The 20,124-nt window shown below is 42.2% G+C and overlaps 1 protein-coding gene across 1 annotated transcript in view; it reads left to right on the forward strand.

Moving 5' to 3' along the window:
- The window catches only part of LOC124776791 (discoidin domain-containing receptor 2-like), a 289,032-nt gene that overhangs the window by 36,581 nt on the left and 232,327 nt on the right, over positions 1–20,124 (forward strand). Inside the window, exon 2 of the mRNA XM_047251933.1 lies at positions 2,117–2,254. Coding sequence (XP_047107889.1) covers positions 2,158–2,254 — 97 coding nt within the window. The 5' untranslated portion in view covers positions 2,117–2,157. The remainder of the gene's footprint in view (positions 1–2,116; positions 2,255–20,124) is intronic.

Below are 20,124 nucleotides of genomic sequence, written 5' to 3' on the forward strand. Positions count from 1 at the left end.
AGTCTAACGCTTTTTTTAAGTCAAAAAACCTATGTACGTATTTATGATCAAATGGAACGTGACAATTGTCTCCCTGCTGCCTTTAACTCCCCTAAAGCCAAAAGAGATCATCGTCTAACAGAAGCTAACTATCCCGAGAAAGCCAATTAGAAATCATCAAGTATCGGTTGCGAATGATAACTCGAGGAACATTGTACAACCCAGCATGTCTCTGTCCCACACGGACCGTAAGGACAAGATTACATAAATGGGAAATTTGTGGTAAGGTTTTATGGGACCAAATTGCTGAGGTCATTGGTCCCTAAGCTTACACACTACTTAATCTAACTTAAACTTACTGACGCCAAGGACAACATATACACCCATACCCGAGGGAATACTCGAACCACCGAAGCGGGGACCTGCGCGGACCGTGACAAGACGCCCCTGACCGCGCGGCTACCCCGCGCGACGATTACATAAATAACAGCGCGCGTGATGACATTTAAGCATTCTTCCCGCGCTCCATAAGGAAATGGAACTGTAAGAGGCCCTGAAAGTTGGTAGGTTGCCACGCAGTTCACAGTGGTTTGCAACGTATGACGCATATGTGCTCTGAGGTGACAAAAGTTACGGGTTAGTGATATGCATATATACAGATGGCAGCAGTATCGCTTACACTAGGTATAAAAGGGCGATGCACTGGCGGAACTGTTATTTGTACACAAGTGATTCATGCGGTAAGATTTCCGACGGGATTATTGCACACGACGGGAATTAATTACACTTTGAACATGGGATGGTAGTTGGAGCTCGACGCATGGCACACTCCATTTCAGATATCGTTAGGGAATTCAATATTCCGAGATCCACAGTGTCAAGAATGTGCTGAGAACACTAGATTTCAGGCTTTACCTCTCACCGCGGAAAACACAGTTTTCACTTTACGACCGTATGCAGCGCCATACGCGTAGTGTTGTCAGCGATAACAGAAAGAGACATTGCGTGAAGTAACCCCAGAAATCAATGTGGGACGAACGTTCGGAAAATGCGGCGAAATCTGAGGTTCATGTTCTAAGGCAATAGACGACCGATGCGAGTGCCTTTGATAACAGCACGATATCGCCTGCAGCGTGTCTCCTGGGTTCGTGGCCTTATCGGTTGGACCCTAGACAACTTGAAAACCGTAACCTGATCAGATGAGCCCCGATTTGCTAAGTGCTGATCGCTGGGTTTGAGTGTGGCGCAGATCCCACGAAGCCGTGGTTCCAAGTTGTCAAAAAGGCACTGTGCAAGCTGGTGGTGGCTCCATAATGGGCTGTGGTGTGTTTATGTAGAATAGATTGGGTCCTCTGGTACAATCATTAACTGGAAATGATTTTGTTAGGCTACTTGGAGCCGATTTGTTGCCCTTGATGGACTCATGAATTCGAGCGAATAATTGTGCCACGCACCAGCCACACTTTCGCAATTATGGATGGCTGTAGGGGCAGCATGACTCTGTGTTTCTGCTGGGGACTTCCAGCGAGGTGTTGAGTTCCAATGGCAAGTCAAGCTGCTACACTAGGCCGGGAAAAAAGAGCTTCTCCACGACATTAGGAGATTTCCCAAGACTTTTGTGACGTCAGTGCAGATGTAGGTGCTCACCTTTCTGTACATTATACCGGTCAGCAATTTTGATGCCTGCGCCGTTGAGTTGATTGTACGCGCACTTATCTGCCTTTGGCGTCTTCGAAATTGTGTGGATGATATTTGTCGAAAGTCTGATGCTATATTTTCAGTCTCACAGAGTCTATAAACAAACCGAGTATTCGATTGTTAGCCACTTCTTCAGTGATTACAGCTCTAGAGACCTGTTAAGCATGATGTAGTTAATGAAAGCTCCAAACAGGGGACAATCTCTACGGATTTCCTGGCCCCTGCGTTTATTCACCGTCCGATCTCGATTTTGTAAACGCGCAAAATCTCTGTTCTGCCTTCAGTGGAGCACAATGGACTAGAGGTGCGGCATGCAGTGTGGTTATTATCACCCTTCGATTTGCAGTTGTGGTAAAACTTCAACTTTTGCATGTGACATGCTGCTGAGACAGGATATGTGCAGAATGGGTCCTAATCTCCCATCCTGTTTATGCTGTAGTGTGGTGGCGCCATCGGCGGTGGCTGCTGGTCTGCTGTGGGATGCTGGTAGCGAGTATGCGGCCGGCGGCGCAGCTGCAGCAGCAGCTGACCACGGCTCTGATGGTCACACTACTCGGAGCAGCAATGGCGCAACAAGGTCAGTGGAGAGGCTAACTACCATGTCTAGGTGTGGTAACGTGTCGAGAGCTTAGTTTTGTGGTGCGTATGTACGTTGTCCTCAACACAGGTTTCACAAATCTTCCAACATAATGAGCCTTTTAGTGGCAGTAAATGTGCAAGAACATAGAAACTACGACCTCTATTTACACCTCTCACAAATTTAAAGTCTCAGTATTAGGTAGCGTATGTCGATTTTCCACCATCACGGTAACGTTTACTCTGTTTATTTGGGCTTCAAAGAGCGACATTGTGTTGTATTCTCGTTTCAGAGTCCCTTTCGTAGGAGCGTTGTAAAAAGACGCGGACAGAGCGGTTGGGGAGAGGGAGTGGAGAGAGGGGGAGGACACGTGAAGACGTTACCTCCTCTCCCAAAAGGTTTTATGTTTTTACATATACATATTTCCCAATTTCTTAAATAAGCAGCAAAGAATATAGCAGCGTAAGAATGGAGAGCCTGAAAAAATGCCGAGGAATTCTATAAAATTCCACGCCCACATGGATAGACATGCGTCTTGACCACCTGTGGGGAACGTTCGCAAGCTAACTTGCTGCTGACTACAATGCCGATACGTTTAGAGTCCACGTGTAGAACCGGTGAATCGCAGGAAGTAGAATGATCTGAGACAGATAGGGAAGAACATCTGCTCCAAGAATAATAAAAATTACAAAAGCAGGCGTCTGGAACGCGTGCGGAAATAATTGACAGAAAAAGTGTTCCCCTCATTCTTGCTCTCACATATTCTGCAGACTTGTGTTCGTAATCGTTACATTCTGTAAGATGTTGATACTTGTGAAAGCGCACTCTGATTTTATATTATGTAAGATTCAATGTTGTAAAAAATTTTACAGTTTGTTGCAGTTGTATTTCTCACGTCAACTTCATGTCCCACGCACTTTTCAAATTTTTTGACAAATGTTTTTCAAATGCTGCAAATCTCTGAAATGAAATTTCTTATAAGTTATGCTAATGGAGTGCACTCACTCATGTAAATCAGTTATTGAATTAAAAAGTTTTAATCTTGTTATTATTATAACCTAGACATCTGTGGCATGTTAAAAGATATGTGAACAGCAAGGGAGATTTTTGTAGGTCGGAGTGGGGAGAGAGACTGTAAGAAAATGTCACCCATCCCTCCCTCCATCTATAATTAAACACTGGATCCACATCTCGCAGTAACAGGTATAGCTACATCTTAAAATTTGCTTGGACATGAAAAAGATTCCCCACAGCCATTGCAACAAGTATATGTGCCGATAGTGTTATTGGTGACTGAGGCTGTGAACTGAAAAACATTCCATCAGTACTTAAGCCATTTGCAAACTAATAAATATAGCTATTACAAGTCGATTTTTTTATGTTGGTTAGTACCTCCAAGTACTTGTGGCAAGACCAAACCATTAATGTGTATTTTCGTCTGGGCAGCAGGTCAGGTGTTGAAGTATGGACGTATTTATGGGGAAAGCTGAATAGTCTCGAAAGTTTAACATAACGCTCTCGGTACTAACTTCCCTTCTTATATGTATTCATATAGTTTCTTGTACGAAAAGAAGTGAAAGAAGCTGAAGCATTATTCGTGCCGGTTTTTCTTCCTCGTACATTGTGGTTTCATAACTAATTGGAGCCACGGTATTTTGAAATTTGAATCTTCTGTTTTCAAGTGCCATAAATAAGGAATAACTGCAGCAAGTGATTGTCACCGTAATGTAAACGGCAAACAACATATCTTTAGCGGGCACACTGGACTCGCATTCGGGAGGACGACGGTTCAATCCCGTCTCCGGCCATCCTGATTTAGGTTTTCCGTGATTTCCCTAAATCGTTTCAGGCAGATGCCGAGATGGTTCCTTTGAAAGGGCACGGCCGATTTCCTTCCCCATCCTTCCCTAACCAGAGCTTGCGCTCCGTCTCTAATGACCTCGTTGTCGACGGGACGTTAAACACTAACCACCACCACCACCATCTTTAGCGGACCCTTTAACATCAGTAACGTAAATGATGATTGCCATATTGGCAAACAGAAAGCTTGTAATTAATTCCAGGCTCTTTAATTAAACAAACATCACGTACGTTTGTAAGTTCTAAATCTTAAGTCTACCATTTACAGTCCCGTAGGAAGCAGAATAGTAGCAGAATGTCCACATTTGGAAGCTAGTTGTCGATCCTATACGTATTGATTGGCCACAATTTTAAAGCAAACTCACCCTCAGATGTACGTGAACAAGTCCTGGAGGTACAATATAGCAGAGTGGCGAAGCGATCGATTCAGTATGTACATAAGAACGGCAAACAAAACCAAAATCGTTTTTATACAGCAGCGTATGGTTGCAGAGAGAAATAGAAGTAGCTTTTCTTAATATTTCTTTTTGACATACATCCAGATACGCATTTTACCCCAGATATGTCATAGATAGTGAAGAAAATTAGGCTATCTACTGACGTTAGCAACTGTGACTACATACGTGTAAATTAATGAACTGTAATGAGTGGGTCACTAACAGTAGAGTGCTTGATAAACGGAACATCTGTTCTGTTGTAAACGTATTTTACTGAAATTTAAAGACTGACCAAGCTGGTTAAGGGTTGTTCGCTATAACTGTCAGAACGGATCAAATCAGTACCAAAAGAGCAGTCATACTCTCATTCATCCGCTGCGAATTTCTGGTGTTACACTGCAAGAACAAATAACAGTACTTACCTTAAAGCCTATGCAGTAGAAAAATCTTTCTTCTTTACCGCATACTTTTACGCTTAGTCACTTAAATTTTGTCTGACACAATATGACCTTTAGGCACCAACGTAGCCACTAAGCCATAACTGGAAATCTGGTACTAAATGAGAATCATTGAAGGGTCCAAATTCTTCCCGTTAAGGTCAAAATTATATCATCAGATTTCAGATGTTTCCTCTTTCTCCGGATGAATAACTTCAGCTATTTTTCCTTATTTCCGTCACCTAGTAAGCTCTGTACGAAATGAAAACAATAGAGAAGAACGAGAAAGACGACATTTTATAAAACGTGGATGAATAATGGTTAACATCTTAATTCATCTCATTATGGGCTATTCATTTAGTATAAATGATATTCCTAGACTATTTATTGCTACAACAGAACACAGATTACCACCAACGCCAGGAATAACAGATACTACAAAAGGATTAGCATAGAAGAGGACTTTTTGTTTCTCGGGCATAAAGCACGAATGAGACCAACAAGTCTGGCCAAGCGGATTATTACGTACTTTATAGAACGAAAAGAAGGGGCTCTAGTTATTCGAAATAGGTGGGATCTTTAAAAAGATGTCGTGACATATAAAGAACTCTATGACAGTGACTTATTCAAGAAGGAACGTGGAGCAAAATAGGATTCACATAAAAACTGACAAGACGTGTACGGGAGGAATAAAGAGGCTCAAAGAACTCGAAAGAAATCTACTAGGTGCAAGTTAAAGTACAAAGAAAGAGGTTGTAGAAATAGAGTGGATTTCACATGGAGTTATGGACTAAATAGTATTCATGCTGGTCAACCAAAATATTTTTACGGATAACAGAAACTTTAGACTCTATAATGACAGGATCACTGCGAATATAGGCGGAGAATGCGCAGAATATTAAAGGCGTTCGTTGTAATAACTTTTCCCCCATCTCTCACAATCAGCGGCTGTACCGAGTGACGGCACCAGGGTCTGGCCAGACTGACGATCCGGCGGTCAGTAAGCCTGTCCTTGCCTCTGGCGGTGGGCTGGCGGGACACAGCGTTACGTAAGTCACCCTAAGCCGGCGGCAGGCAGCGCCCGCTCTGGAAAAGGCGGTCCTTTCCTGGGGCTTAGCATCAGTTATTCAGTAAGCTGGTTTGCTTTACGCAACACGCCGGCTTTTGTGAGCCAAGTGGCCCGTCCGCTTTAAGACTGGTATTGGCAACGCCACCGGTGGAAACACGGGGCCTCTGCTGAAAGGAAACCTCGCAGCCCAAAGTCCTCTGTGGGCAGTTAACAACTGGTTTTGCTATAAGGTCTTGGATGCCGCACAGTATTGGAAAATGTTAGACAATGAAGAACGCCTAGTAAAGAGAAGAATGACTGGTAGTTCACCCGATACTCTTATTAGAAGTTCTATAGATACGACTGCAATTGAGACGTCCTGAGTGTTAAAGAGAGAGAATGCCATTAGAAAATCTGATGTATTTTTCCAATTTTGTAAGATTAAAAATTTGTTTATGTGTTGCAACATATTTCCATTTTTTTATTCTTTTTTTTTTTAACTGTCGTCTATGAACACCTTACTATTTCAATCATTCTCATGTACTTACTTCACTTCCTATTTATTTTTACACTACAATACATTCTTGTGTTTTTCGTGTTGTTACATTCCTGCGATTTTACATCTTGTAGAATGAATACATAGGCAAACTAAAACTACGAGAATGAGAATTGAGACGGAAAACACAAATCAGTATCTACAAACGCAAATGAAATTGGTTTACAAGCACATAAAATGATTAAGTAGTAACCTGTTTATTTCAACCAACTACTAAGTGCCATTGTTAGTGTTATTATTATCAATAATTTTTTTAACTTTCTTATATGCAGCGTAGAACTACAACAAAGGATAGCCATCTTGTTCTGCCTTCTGCTAGTTTTTTCACCACTTCCCATACTATTCCTTGCTGTTGACCTTCTGCTTCAACTGATCGTCTCCGCGTCATTCTGGGCCTGCCTCGTCTCCGTCGTCTCTGTGAGATCCAATGAAGTGCTTCCTTCGCAATGTGTTCATTTTGTAAGTCTCCAAGGTGTATGTCGTAAACATTGCCACTTCCTGCTTCTTATTTGCAATTCAGTTGGCTTCTGATTGATTCCTTCCCAGAGTGTTTCATTAGATATGACATTTGGTCACCATATCTCAAGGATGTTCCTCAAATACGTGTTGTTGAATATCTGCAGCTTATGGATTATGCGATTCGTCACATTCCATGTTTCACACCCGTATAGGACCACAGACTTTACGTTACTTTCAGGTATCCACATTTTGGTCCTCAATGTTATTCCCTTCAATCTCCAGGTAGAGCGGACAGTTGTAAAAGCGCCTTTGGCTTTGTTGATGCGGCTGTTGAACCAACCTCCACATGGTGTACTCATGCTTTCAAGGTAGCCAAATTTATCCACCTTTTCGATTACCTGGAACCTTTAGGTTTAAGCTGTGCAGTGATGTTATCATTTGCCCGTATGTTTTTTGTTTTTCGGCATTAATTTTCAAGCCGAGATTCTTCCACGCAGATTTCAGATCTTATTGTTTTTCTTTCATGTCGTTGAAGCTAAGGGGTAGAAGGCAGAGGTCCTCTGCAAAATCTAGGTCTTCTGGGTTTGTTCCATTGCTCAATTTTATTCATCTCACTTTATCTATTGCTTGTGTCATTACAATAATTAGTACTATGTTAAATAGTATCGGTGACAGCATGCAGCCTTGCTTACCTGCTGCTTTCACTGCTATTTGGTCTGAAAGCAGGACTTGATGTTAAACCTGGCACTAGTAGTTTTCATACGTGCGCTGACAAGAGAAATTATTTTCTTGGGAATTTCAAAACTTTGCACTGAGCCCTATATTATTGTTCTAATTACAGTGTCGGATTCTTTTTCAATGTCTACCAACAGCATGTAAAGCGGTGATTGGTATTCGTATGAATATTCAGCTACTATTCTCTGGTAAATGCAAGAGCAGCCTTCCCTGAATCCTGCTTGTTCTCTTCCTATTTTCTTGTGTATATACGTCTTTATCGAATTTAGTACTATTCGCGAGAGGATCTTGCATGGGATTCACAGCCTCTCCAATTATCACAAACCGAGAGTTCTGCTATCTTGGGGACCTTGACGAGCATGCCTTTGTTCCAATCAATCGCTACTTTGGCTGTCATCAGTGGATGAAAAATTTCTGATTTTCCGTTTTTTATGTATTTGGCTGCTTTAGCGATTTATTCTTCGGATAGCAGTTCTACGTTAATTGACATATCTTCTCCGTCTACATTCAGCTGAATCACAGTGTCTACTATAGTTTCACGATTCTGAAGGTTCTCAAAATGTTAGTTCCACCTCTGCACTTGATTTTCTCTATTTGAGAGTAGCTTTCTTTGCTTGTCCTTGGTTAGCATACCAGCCCGAAATTTCATATCTGACTGATTCATTGTGAAGTTATATAGGGTCTTGCTATCGCCCCTGTTAACTATTGCCTCCGCTTTAGTTACTAAATTTTAGATGAAGATTCTCTTATCTTTTCTTTAACTCCTATTCACCATCCTATTTAATTTGCAGAGTTCCTTATGAATTTCTTCTTTTACTTCCTTGTGTGCAATTTAGCCGGAGTTTTACTTTTATCCTCTGCTGTATTGCATCACAAGTATTGACAGAGAACCATTCTTGTCTGCCGTGGTCCTTTGTTCCGAGAATTTCTTCAGCAGTCCGTGAACAGGCCTTTATCACTGGCTCCCACTGATGCTCAATGTCGTTCATTTACATCTACATCTACATCCATTCCCTACAAGCCACCTGACGGTGTGTGGCGGATGGTACCTTGAGTACCTCTATCGGTTCTCCCTTCTATTCCAGTCTCGTATTGCTCGTGGAAAGAAGGATTGTCGGTATGCCTCTGTGTGAGCTCTAATCTCTCTGATTTTATCCTCATGGTCTCTTCGCGAGATATATGTAGGAGGGACCAATATACTGCTTGGCTCCTCGGTGAAGGTATGTTCTCGAAACTTTAAGAAAAGCCCGTACCGAGCTACTCTCTCCTGCAGAGTCATCCACTGGAGTTTATCTATTATCTCCGTAACGCTTTCGCGATTACTAAATGATCCTGTAACGAAGCACGCTGCACTCCGTTGGATCTTCTCTATGTCTTCTATCAACCCTGTCTGGTACGGATCCCACACAGCTGAGCAGTATTCAAGCAGTGGGCGAACAAGCATTCTGTTACCCACTTCCTTTGTTTTCGGATTGCATTTGCTTAGGAGTCTTCCAATGAATCTCAGTCTGGCATCTGCTTTACCGACGATCAACTTTACATGATCATTCCATTTTAAATCACTCCTAATGCGTACTCCCAGATAATTTATGGAATTAACTGCTTCCAGTTGCTGACCTGCTATATTGTAGCTAAATGATAAGGAATCTTTCTTTCTATGTATTCGCAGCACATTACACTTGTCTACATTGAGATTCAATTGCCATTTCGTGCACCATGCGTCAATTCGCTGCAGATCCTCCTGCATATCAGTACAATTTTCCGATGTTACAACCTCTCGATATACCACAGCATCATCCGCAAAAAGTCTCAGTGAACTTCCGATGCCATCTACAAGGTCATTTATGTATATTGTGAATAGCCACGCTCCTACAACACTCCGCTGCGGCACACCTTAAATCACTCGTACTTCGGAAGACTTCTCTCCATTGAGAATGACATGCTGCGTTCTGTTATCTAGGAACTCTTCAATCCAATCACACAATTGGTCTGACGGTCCATGTGCTCTTACTTTGTTCATTAAACGACTGTGGGGAACTGTATCGAACGCCTTGCGGAAGTCAAGAAACACGCTATCTACCTGGGAACCCGTATCTATGGCCCTCTGAGTACCGTGGACGAATAGCGCGAGCTGGGTTTCACACGATCGTCTTTTTCGAAATCCATGCTGATTCCTACAGAGTAGAGAGTCGTTCTCTTCGATTCCTCTGCTAAGCACTGCAAAACGAATACTCCATTGGGTAGACCACTCCTCTCGGACTTCCCAAAATTAAACCTAATCCCTACTGCCCGCAATGTCTATTGTGTGCATCTATTTTAGACAGACTGTTGCTATCATAAAGTGGTGATTGCTACCAAGATCTGCTCCAGTTTTATTCCTCACGAGTAGGAGTGATCTTCGCCATGTCCTGGAAACTGCAAAGTGGTCTATCTGGTGCTCCGTTCTGCCGTTTGATGAAATCAACGACACTTCATGACACTGTTTATTGGGCTAAATAGAACCTCCAGTGATCAGGTTAAACATACCGCACAATTCTATGAGACGTTCACCATTCTCATCAAGGGCCCCAATCCATGTTGCGTATAATATGCTCTATCCCATGGTTGTCATTCCCGGTTTTTGCATTGAAGTCACCCATCAATAGGAAGATATCTCTTTTTCGACTCTTTTGTAGTGCATCTTGGAGTTTGCTATAAAACTTGCCTTTCTCTTCATCCTCAGGCATTTCTGTTGATGCGTAACATTGTAAAATGGTTACTGGCCCTACCATCGTTGCAAAGCGAGCGACTGTGAGTCTCTCATTAATTGAGTGCCACGCTACCAGAGACTGCTTGGCTTTCCGGTCTAGTGCTAATGTGACTCCTTCGCTATTGATTTTATTCTTTCTTCAATAATAAAGGTCGGATATGCCCTTTATTCTTTTTTTCTCCAAATCCAGTTATTCTTGGTTCACTTAATCCTAAAATGTCTAATCTGTATCGTTTCATGTCTTGTGCAACTTCTTTTGTTTCCCTGTTTGTCTCCTTGTTCTCACTTTCCAGAATCCTATTCGTGTTACCAGTTTAATCGCCAAAGTTGCTGTTTTTAAATCCGTCCGATTACTAGTTCAAAATGGTTCAAATGGCTCCAAGTACTATGGAACTTAACATCTGAGATCATCAGTCCCCTAGACTTAGAACTACTTAAACCTAACTAACCTAAGGACATCACACACATCGATGCCCGAGGCAGGATTCGAACCTGCCACAGTAGCAGCATGCGGTTCCGGACTGAAGCACCTAGAACCGCTCAGCCACAGCGGCCGGCCCCGATTATTGGTAGTCTCTGTTGAAGCTCCTGTGATATGCTAGCTTCGGGTTCACGGGTTATCGGTCCATACGCCCTATCCCGATGGGCGGGCCCCTCCCTTGATTGTAATCGAACTCATAGATGTTTTCTGTCTAGTTTATCTCCCTTAGCCTTTGAGGGTGCTCTCTCTCTGCAAGAGAGCAGCTACTCAATATGGTCCGCAATCCATGTTGGCCGATAATCTGCTCTGTCCCATTGTTGTCACTCTGGTGAGCGTTCGACTATCCGCCACGTGGGGACCTAAAACCCCTCACGGGACTGTTCATATTGTTAAACATATAAATGCGAACGAATTCCCATGCCGTCGAAATTATGATCACGGTGCTCTACAGACGCTTGAAATACCGTGAGAATGACAGTACGATATTACCACGGCGATATACTGTAGCTGACAGTCGTTGCGGTCACCTGGATGGTGGTTCAGCAGTCTCCCATCGACCAACCGCGCAGTTCTCGAGTGACCATACAGTGTAGCACTGCTGCCTATAGTACATGGTTCTAAGTGGATACTCGAGGTCACCACAACCAGCCGTCAAAGCCACTACACGGTAGACTCTTCCCAATTACAGGTGCTCTATATCCGTTCCCTCAAAATATGGAATAAAGACTGCGAATTACCGGCTTGTCAACTAAAGGTAGTCTAAGGTTTCCTTAACACTATGTGCGGGAAGATTGTTGAGGAGAAAGAAAATCATCGTTAACAGGGCTAAATTTATATCTAGAACGACACTGCAGTGCATGTGTTGTTCACAAAGAACGAAGCAGTGTCCTTCGGACACACGGAAACGACGACGTATGGCAGTCTGGGTTTGGCCGTCGGTCGTGTGTGGGTAGTCAGAGTGGTTACGGCGAGCGTTCGCGTAAAGCAGGAAATACAAATTCGTGTTTCAGTCCGGTACAAATTTTCGCTGTCGTCATTGCCGTACAAAGCTGATGGCTGTTAGAATTAGCAACTGCGAATACGTTTCATTTTACATCTGCAAACTTACGGAATTCTCAAAGCAAACTGTGTGCTATATTTCGCGGCTTTCCGTGTGTCAGGCTGGATGTATTAGTCTTCATCAGTCACATAGACACACACTACTTTCAGAGCACGAAATGAGTGGGACAGTTACAGCTACAGAAATTGATTTGAATATATAAATTACCGCAGTCGCGGCCATGAGATGATTTTTTGATCTCCTATTGATTCACAACTTGTTTCGTGACTGTAAGTAACATCCTCGGGTGCCAAACACTTTACCTTATTAGACATGGAAGCCGTCCTTCAATAAAACATGTAAGTCACCTTTTCTTATGCTGATCAAAGCGTAAAAACGCAATATAAAGAAAAAACTTGACACTGGACTGCATGTGTGATGTAACAAAAGCTGCGGTGAGAGACCGTACGTGTAGCGGCCCAGCCCACAGGTACCCAAATGCTTATATTCCAGCCATAACGTTCTTGGCGCTTTCTTGGATGATTTCGTCGTGTTGGTCCGTGAGTTCTCCTCTGCTAGTTAGCAACAGCACCAAAACTTCGCCTGTCCGACTCTTGAGATACTTGTTAGCGTCAACGTGTAAAGATTCATTTGGTTCATCTGTCACACTACAAGGGTTTTCTTCTGAGGCCGTAAAGTTAAAGAGAAGTTGACGATGCATTTTTGGCTCGCCTAGCAACAGAATTCGCCAGCCAACTGAGACACACATGTAAAAATAAGAAGTTCTCCAAGATCTGCCACCGAGCGAGGTGGCGCAGTGGTTAGCGTACAGGACTCGCATTTGGGACGACGACGTTTCAAATCCACCTTGGCCATCCAGATAAAGGTTTTCCGTGATTTTCCTAAATATTTAAGTCAAAGTCTGGGATGGTCCCTTTCAAAGGGCATGCTCGATTTTCTTCCGCACCCTTTTATAATCCGACCTTGTGCTCCGTTTCGAATGACCTCTTTGTCGACGGAACGTTAAACACTAGTCTTACTTACTTCCAAATTCTGACGTTTTGTGATGTATATATTCTATCACTAATGCTGCCATATAAAGTATTTCCTTCGCCCATCGGTCCTTAAATAGTAGTCAGACTACCGGCGTAGAAAATGTTCGTTCACCTTCCTCCCGAAATGTGTTTTTTTTTTTTTCAGGTTTAGGAGTAATAACAACAATCAGAAATTCGTCGCCATTAAAGTAGCAAAACATCAAAATGTGGAATTAAAAAAATACATATGTTTGAAGTAATGAACAAATCTGTGAAGTATTTAGCGTTTCTCGGGCCATTGTGAAAACGTGGACGAAAATATTGTCTAGACCAGAAAATATAGATCAAATATCAGAGTAGAGACGAAAATAAGTGGAAGACTTAGTTCACTTACTTCATGAGAAAATACATTTAATCTAGAAGTATTATAATAACTGGTCATGCAGCTGTATAAGAGCATCATTAATAATAACTATTACTAGGACATACTTTAACTCTCCGTATTTCAGCTGATATCCGTGTCCGCGTAACAGTCAAATTGTTTATAAATGTGTTCACTCAACGCTGGTTGCAGAAAACAAATATAAGAGTAGAAATATTTTATGTGTGTGTTCACGCACCGCTTGTTGCACAGAACAAACATAAAAGTAGATTAAGCAAACAGAATAACTCTCACGGTGTTCAGTCTAGTTTCAGCTCTCTTCACTGGGTTGTTGACTTTAATACTCCCGTTTCGTCATGCGATCGAACACTCGTACAATAGTTATAGAAGCTTGAGGACGTGCCTCGCTACCAGTGCCAAGTCTCACGCATGCAGCAAGCCAAGCCACCAGCAGAGCGCAATGTCATATTCACGACTCTCCACAGAGTTGGGCGCCGATGATGTGCTGACGTCTTCGACAGCAGTAAACAGGTGTCTCATAGCACCCTAGACGTGGACTCCTTAAAGTGGTTATATGAACTGACAACATCCATCTGAGTATGGACAATATCGACTGCCGCGGATTTCGATGTCCAAAGATGCCTGTACAACGAAGCGCAGAGAGAGACCATTAGCGGGTAAGGTCCCCGTTCAGTCTCGGAGTTCAGCCCTCACCTGCGTGGGACTCCGCGATTGGCGGTGTCTGTCGCACTACCTGTCAATGTTGGTTTGATGATAGAATACATATGGCGAGCGTTATGCCATCAACAGAGATATGCCGACTCTGCGCCCTCTTTATGCTGATCATCCTACTGATTGTGAATGTGTGGAACTTAATACCTTAGCATTGCTTAACATTATGGATTTACACTTCCATTCGAGACTCTTCTTTCTCAACTGGCGTCCTTGTAAATTTACAGCCGTTCCTATGTCTGCTGATGCAAGAGGTTTCCTTCATTCCTTCACCTTACTCTTGATTCAGTTTTATGAAGGAGGAACGCAGTTACTATTACAGTGTCTAATGACACTTGGAAAGTACAAAAGATATCGCTGCATTACTGCGTGTGGTGGCAACACTGCAACTGACGGCTTCCAAGCACATGAAAGCTATATTGTATTCATTAGTATCACTTCCACCCTTAATCTGGTAGTTCAACGAGTAGTCCTTAAGCTCGGAATTCTAACGCCTCATGATATAATGATTATTGTAGTTTGCAATGCGTAACATATAGTTACGGACAAGCCGACATTTGCTTGTGTATCCAGTACCCCACTGAGCAGGACGACCCCTATCCATTGTCACCACAGGAGGACGGAAAAGGACTCAGAAGATACAAACTGGTCCATAGTCGGCAGAGAATTATTGGACTGGTAAGTCTGGAAGCGGGTTGGTACAGACACCCAATCCAAGGACCTTTGGGAATATTTAGTGCCGTAGCTAATAGGGTGTTTGCACTGCTGGTACCGAGTGCCTTTTCGAGAAATACACCCATAAAGTCTTCATTCATGATGTCCTTCTGTTTTTTATCACTTTGTTGTTGAGATGCAAGAGAAGTTGGAATGTTCACCTGCATTCGCAGGCCAAGGCTCAATGCAGCACGGCTCCTTCGATAAATGGTTTAACGTCCTGCACTTTCCAATAGTATGGGCTGATAGTTCTAGTGCCTCGAGCATTTTCTCTGTTATCCAATGCGTCCAACGCTTAGCACATTGGTGGTATGACCAGTATTCATCTTCGCAAGATATGGCCTCATTTAAAGTCGAAATTCACTATCTTCTTCCCAACTGTGAATTAACTTACCAAGCCTGTTTCCAGAGCAGCTGCGTTTTAATGGGGTGCCATCATCGTACGGCAGATTGGTATTCTATAAGTATATGAGTACAAAAGCAGTGCCGCAAGTGAAGGTCGCAATAAGCAAGAGGACAAGACTTAGGACGGACTCAGTGTCCAACACCGAACCTTGGAATGAGAATCAGATACTTCGTTAAGTTTAACGTGTGTTAACTTGCTGTCTGTGTGACTACAGGGTGTAACTTTACGTTCGCTGGCAGCTGTGTGTACCCATTCGTCGTATGCCGTGACCTGAAGTGCCGTAACTACACTACTTTCGAATATAAACATTAACTGCATAAATTTTATTGAGTATGTAATGCTTGATTAATCTAAAATGGACATGACAGTCTGTAAATGATTAATAACTGAAGGCAAAGAGTAGGTGTTTGTAATACTCTGGAAAACCTTCTCATCAAGAATCAAAAGTTACAGTGGTCAACTGTCACTAATGAAATCTGTATGCTGTTGTGTATGTAACTTCTGAGTTATACAGAAAATATACAAATTGATGCAGTTTCCTATTTCTTCCCCACAATGTTCGTGATGGTCCTTCAGTCGATTTTTACCTGGGCGAAGGAAACAGCTACTCCGCTATGCTTTAATATTTGAAATAAGTTGTGGAGCTACATGTTCATGAAAGAAATCACTGCGCGGCTGACAGCTTTAAAATTTGCTTTAGCTACCTGCCAGTAAAGATCGATACGTTGAAAGGAACGCAGCTAGTGCGAAGTATGATAGCAAAGTTACGTTACGTTTTACTTTCTAACAGTATGACGATAGCTTAACGAACTAACGGCAAATGAATGATAATGTTGTTCCCAATTGAAATTATATTGCTACTATTAACCATACAGAATCTGTACTGCATTGGAATGAGATCTGTAGTATTCTTCAGACATGTCACAGACAATAAAACTGAACAGATCAGCACTGACAAGAAGGAAATTTCTGGCCAGGAAAAGGCTATTAGTATAAAACATAGGTTCGTTTGGAGCACAGTATTGTATGGTAGTGAAATATGGACTGTGGAAAAACCGAAGCAAAAGAGAAGCATTTGAATTGTGGTGCTACAGAAGGATGTTGAAAATTAGGTGGACTGATAAAGTGAGGAATAAGGAGCTTCTACACAGAATCTGGAGGGAAGAAATAGACGGAAAATTAAAGAATTGTTAACATTTAAGTTACATGAAATATTCTGTTTTGCTTTTTTAAAAATCTTTTTAACCGAAACAGAAGGGTGAAAAATGGTTACAACAGCTCTTAACATGTGATTGATGATTCTGGAATGGATACCAAAGTATAGATTGTTGATCAGAATTCAGATTTTGCATAGTTGGCGTAAAGTTAAATATGATGCAACACAACATACTTTAGAGTCAGAACTAGCGCTCACAGCAGATAAGACAGTTGTCTGTATTGTCTCATTCATGCCTAAAAGACGCACCCGGGAGCACCGCAAAAAATCATCCTGTATCTACCATGTACGCCATCCGCAGAGCTCTCTCATGGACCACCGACAACAGGAGACTAATTGTGTCTGAACAGCAGTGACGTCATCTGCAAATAACAAGGACGCACTCTCCTAAAACAACCGCTTGCAGCCCGAGCGTTAAATGTCATCCATGTGTTTACGTATCCAGAGACACTCTCTGGGGCATTTATTACAAATAAAGCTGCCACTTATCGTAACTCAGCAACCTTACCATTTAAACTCTCAATTACAACGACGTTATTCGACGAGTTCACTACTGAGGCAGATGGTTTCTGTTTTGAAGTTTACTATTGTACGGAGGTATTTGATTAGTGAGCAGAATATGTTCTGTCACCCCATCTTTTGTCTGGCGGGACAGTTCGGACGAAATTACATAGAATGCCATCCGTTAGGACACGCATGACATGAGTACTGTGCAGTGGACCAAGACGATATTTCTAGCCCTTAGTCATTGTCAGGGGAAATGTAGTTGGTAAAGTAACAGTACAATTTTCTCGGTTCACTTTAAGCAATTCCCGCAACATTTCCAGAACGACATTTTTCCCCTAATCTTCTGGCCAAAATGATGATGACAGACTTGCACAGAAAATGAATTAGAGTTTTATTTGAAAAAAAAAAACAACCGAAAGACATATCCAGTTTCAGTTTACTACTCTGCAGGGCCTATTTTGAGTTCACAGCGTTAGAGTCCAGGTTAAACTGACAGGTCACGTGCAGACATAATAGGAAATTTCACGTTGCCTGTGGCAAATGTTGGCTAACTGCAGTTGCCGCCCGGGGCTGTCATTAACACCCGTTCGCTTTGTATTTACTGTATTATGCAAATAAAAAATTTTACACTCAGCTTTCCATTCAACTAATAATTCGATGGGCATGTTCAGTTATAGGCTTACGTTTGTACGCTGTACGCATGCGTATTTTCTGTATTAATGATGGGCCCTCATCATTCCCTTACTTACACCACTTTTACATGGATTATGTCCACCCACATGGTCACTCGCCATCAGAATATCATGCGTATCGTTGTACGTCTGAAATACAATTACGCGTTTTATTTTCAGGACGGATTCTGGAATCCTAAACGGTTGTTTTTCCGGTTGCAGCTGCGTCCGACCGGAACTAGATCCCGTACGGCTAGTAAAGAACTGTGCTTCCATCTGCCTTGACGTTGTAATTTTGGGTACTGCACTGCTTACGACATCCAATGGATCTCTGTGTTATCAGGGCATGCTAGAGCCTCATTATTATATATTTGTTTGTTCTTTACAGAATATTTTCTTAAATTTTAATACATTGGCGGGTGGCTCCGGAGCTAAAAACATATATCTTTAACCTTCCACAAATGTTTACTATCAGATTTTCTTAGTTAAGCTGTGTCTTTGTAGCGGCACTTACGGTTCTCTTGTTTTGAAATTGCAAGGTAAAACAAATGGCATACAGGCAAGAGGAATAAATTTATCCTACCACGAACGAAATACACCATCGACATGACACTGTTACTCGTCTGGTAATCCGAGAGATGAAGGAGGCTGTAGTGTTACCTCTATAGCCAGAATCGGTAAAAACCGAACCCTTTTAGTATCACTTCGTTGTCCGTCTGCCTGTCTATCTTCCCGACTGAACGAAGCGGTAGACGCTTACAGTTGAAATTTATATCACACATTAAGGTCTGCGATCTATTAGACGCAAAAAAAAGACTTCAACGCATTGAAGAGATACGGTCATAAATCTCACATATTCTCATACTCGTAAATTCGTTTGCAAAAACCTATAGGATACTTCCAATTAGTCTAGAACCATGAAATTTTGTAGAAAAAAGGTTTCGCTCTACAACCGTTACGGGTAAAACAGTATCCGCTATTAAGCAAGTGCTAGCCTATCACTGTCAATGAAAATGATGCTCTTTGGAGTGAAGTGATGTACAGTACCACGCTCTTCCTGCAGGAGACTAGTGCCGCTCGGTAACCCAACGAGATTTGGCCAATGAAATTCTTCAAGAAAGACACCGGTTACAGATACAGGACGAGAGCAAATGACCCTTAAAAACTTCTAGGAACCACAAAGGACACCTGGTGGAGAATGATTTGAATACTAACTCACTACTGTTTTCGTACAACAGTAATGAATATGTAAGACAATGTGGCTTACTTTCCTGCATTTGCTTTTATCCTAGTGGATGAGTAATAGCAATTTACTGATTGTCTGGTAACTTTCGCTTTTGTAACCTACTACCTAATGCTGTACGATGAGCAGTTCCAAAAGCTTTTTCAGGTTTGCTGCTAATAGAGGATTGAAAATGGAAATGTAGACCTCTTCTGTGACATACGCATTTTTAAAACTTTTTTATTTACATTTTATGTGTATCTGAGCAAGGCTCATTAAGAAGTCGTTTATCAGTTGTCAAAGTGGCTGAAAACTGTAATATATTTCATTCAGCCTATGACCTCCTACGAAAAGCACTGTTTTAAACGATAATACGTGTAGAGCAAAAGCAGTAAATCTTCTACATGGGTGTTTTGCCTTTAGACGTCCACAGAATTTTTGACAAATTAAGAGCATCCTGAACAAAAGTTCTTGGCTGAGAAAACTATGAGTAGGATCAGTGCACGAATCCTGTATCTAGCTCTTCACGGGGCACACGTTCTGCGGGCTGAGTGAGCAAACATGACTCACGATTCGTCGTCACAGTTTTGCTTCTGCCAGTGCTCTTCTCACACTTGCATAAAATTTTTTACCAATATCTTCGCTTCCAGGGATACCAGACCAGCAGGATGGGCCGGAGTAGCTTGCTTCCGTGCAGTTTGGAAAGTAGGAAAGAACTGTTGGTGTTAGTACAGCCCTAAGGGTGGGTTTTGTGTAACACGCCTGAATAACTCAGTGGATAGAACACTTCCTCGCGAAAAGTGACGGATCTCATTTAAAGTCCCAGTCCGCGACACAGTTTTAATGTGTCTAAAACTTTCAAATCAGCACAAACTCAGCTGCAGAATGAACATTCGTTCTGAAATCATCTAGAATATTTCTGTATAATATGCACACACCTGTTTATTGTCGTCCGTTGTTTCTAAAGAAAACCTTACTTTTGTGGTGCGCTATACACACCAGAGACAGTCGTGAGCTCCTTAACGTTTATAGTTATTATCTCGCCCCGTGCAAAGTAATCTAGTGGAAGACCCCTTCTCCTTTATCGGTTTACCATTTATTACACCTCAGTGGCTTCTAGGGCTTCGGGGAAGCGACAGCGAAGTGCCTGTGACACCAACTGCTACGCGTAGATCGTCGTGCGGC

Source organism: Schistocerca piceifrons, chromosome 1 (assembly GCF_021461385.2).
Source record: "Schistocerca piceifrons isolate TAMUIC-IGC-003096 chromosome 1, iqSchPice1.1, whole genome shotgun sequence".
NCBI classification, from domain to species: domain Eukaryota; kingdom Metazoa; phylum Arthropoda; class Insecta; order Orthoptera; family Acrididae; genus Schistocerca; species Schistocerca piceifrons.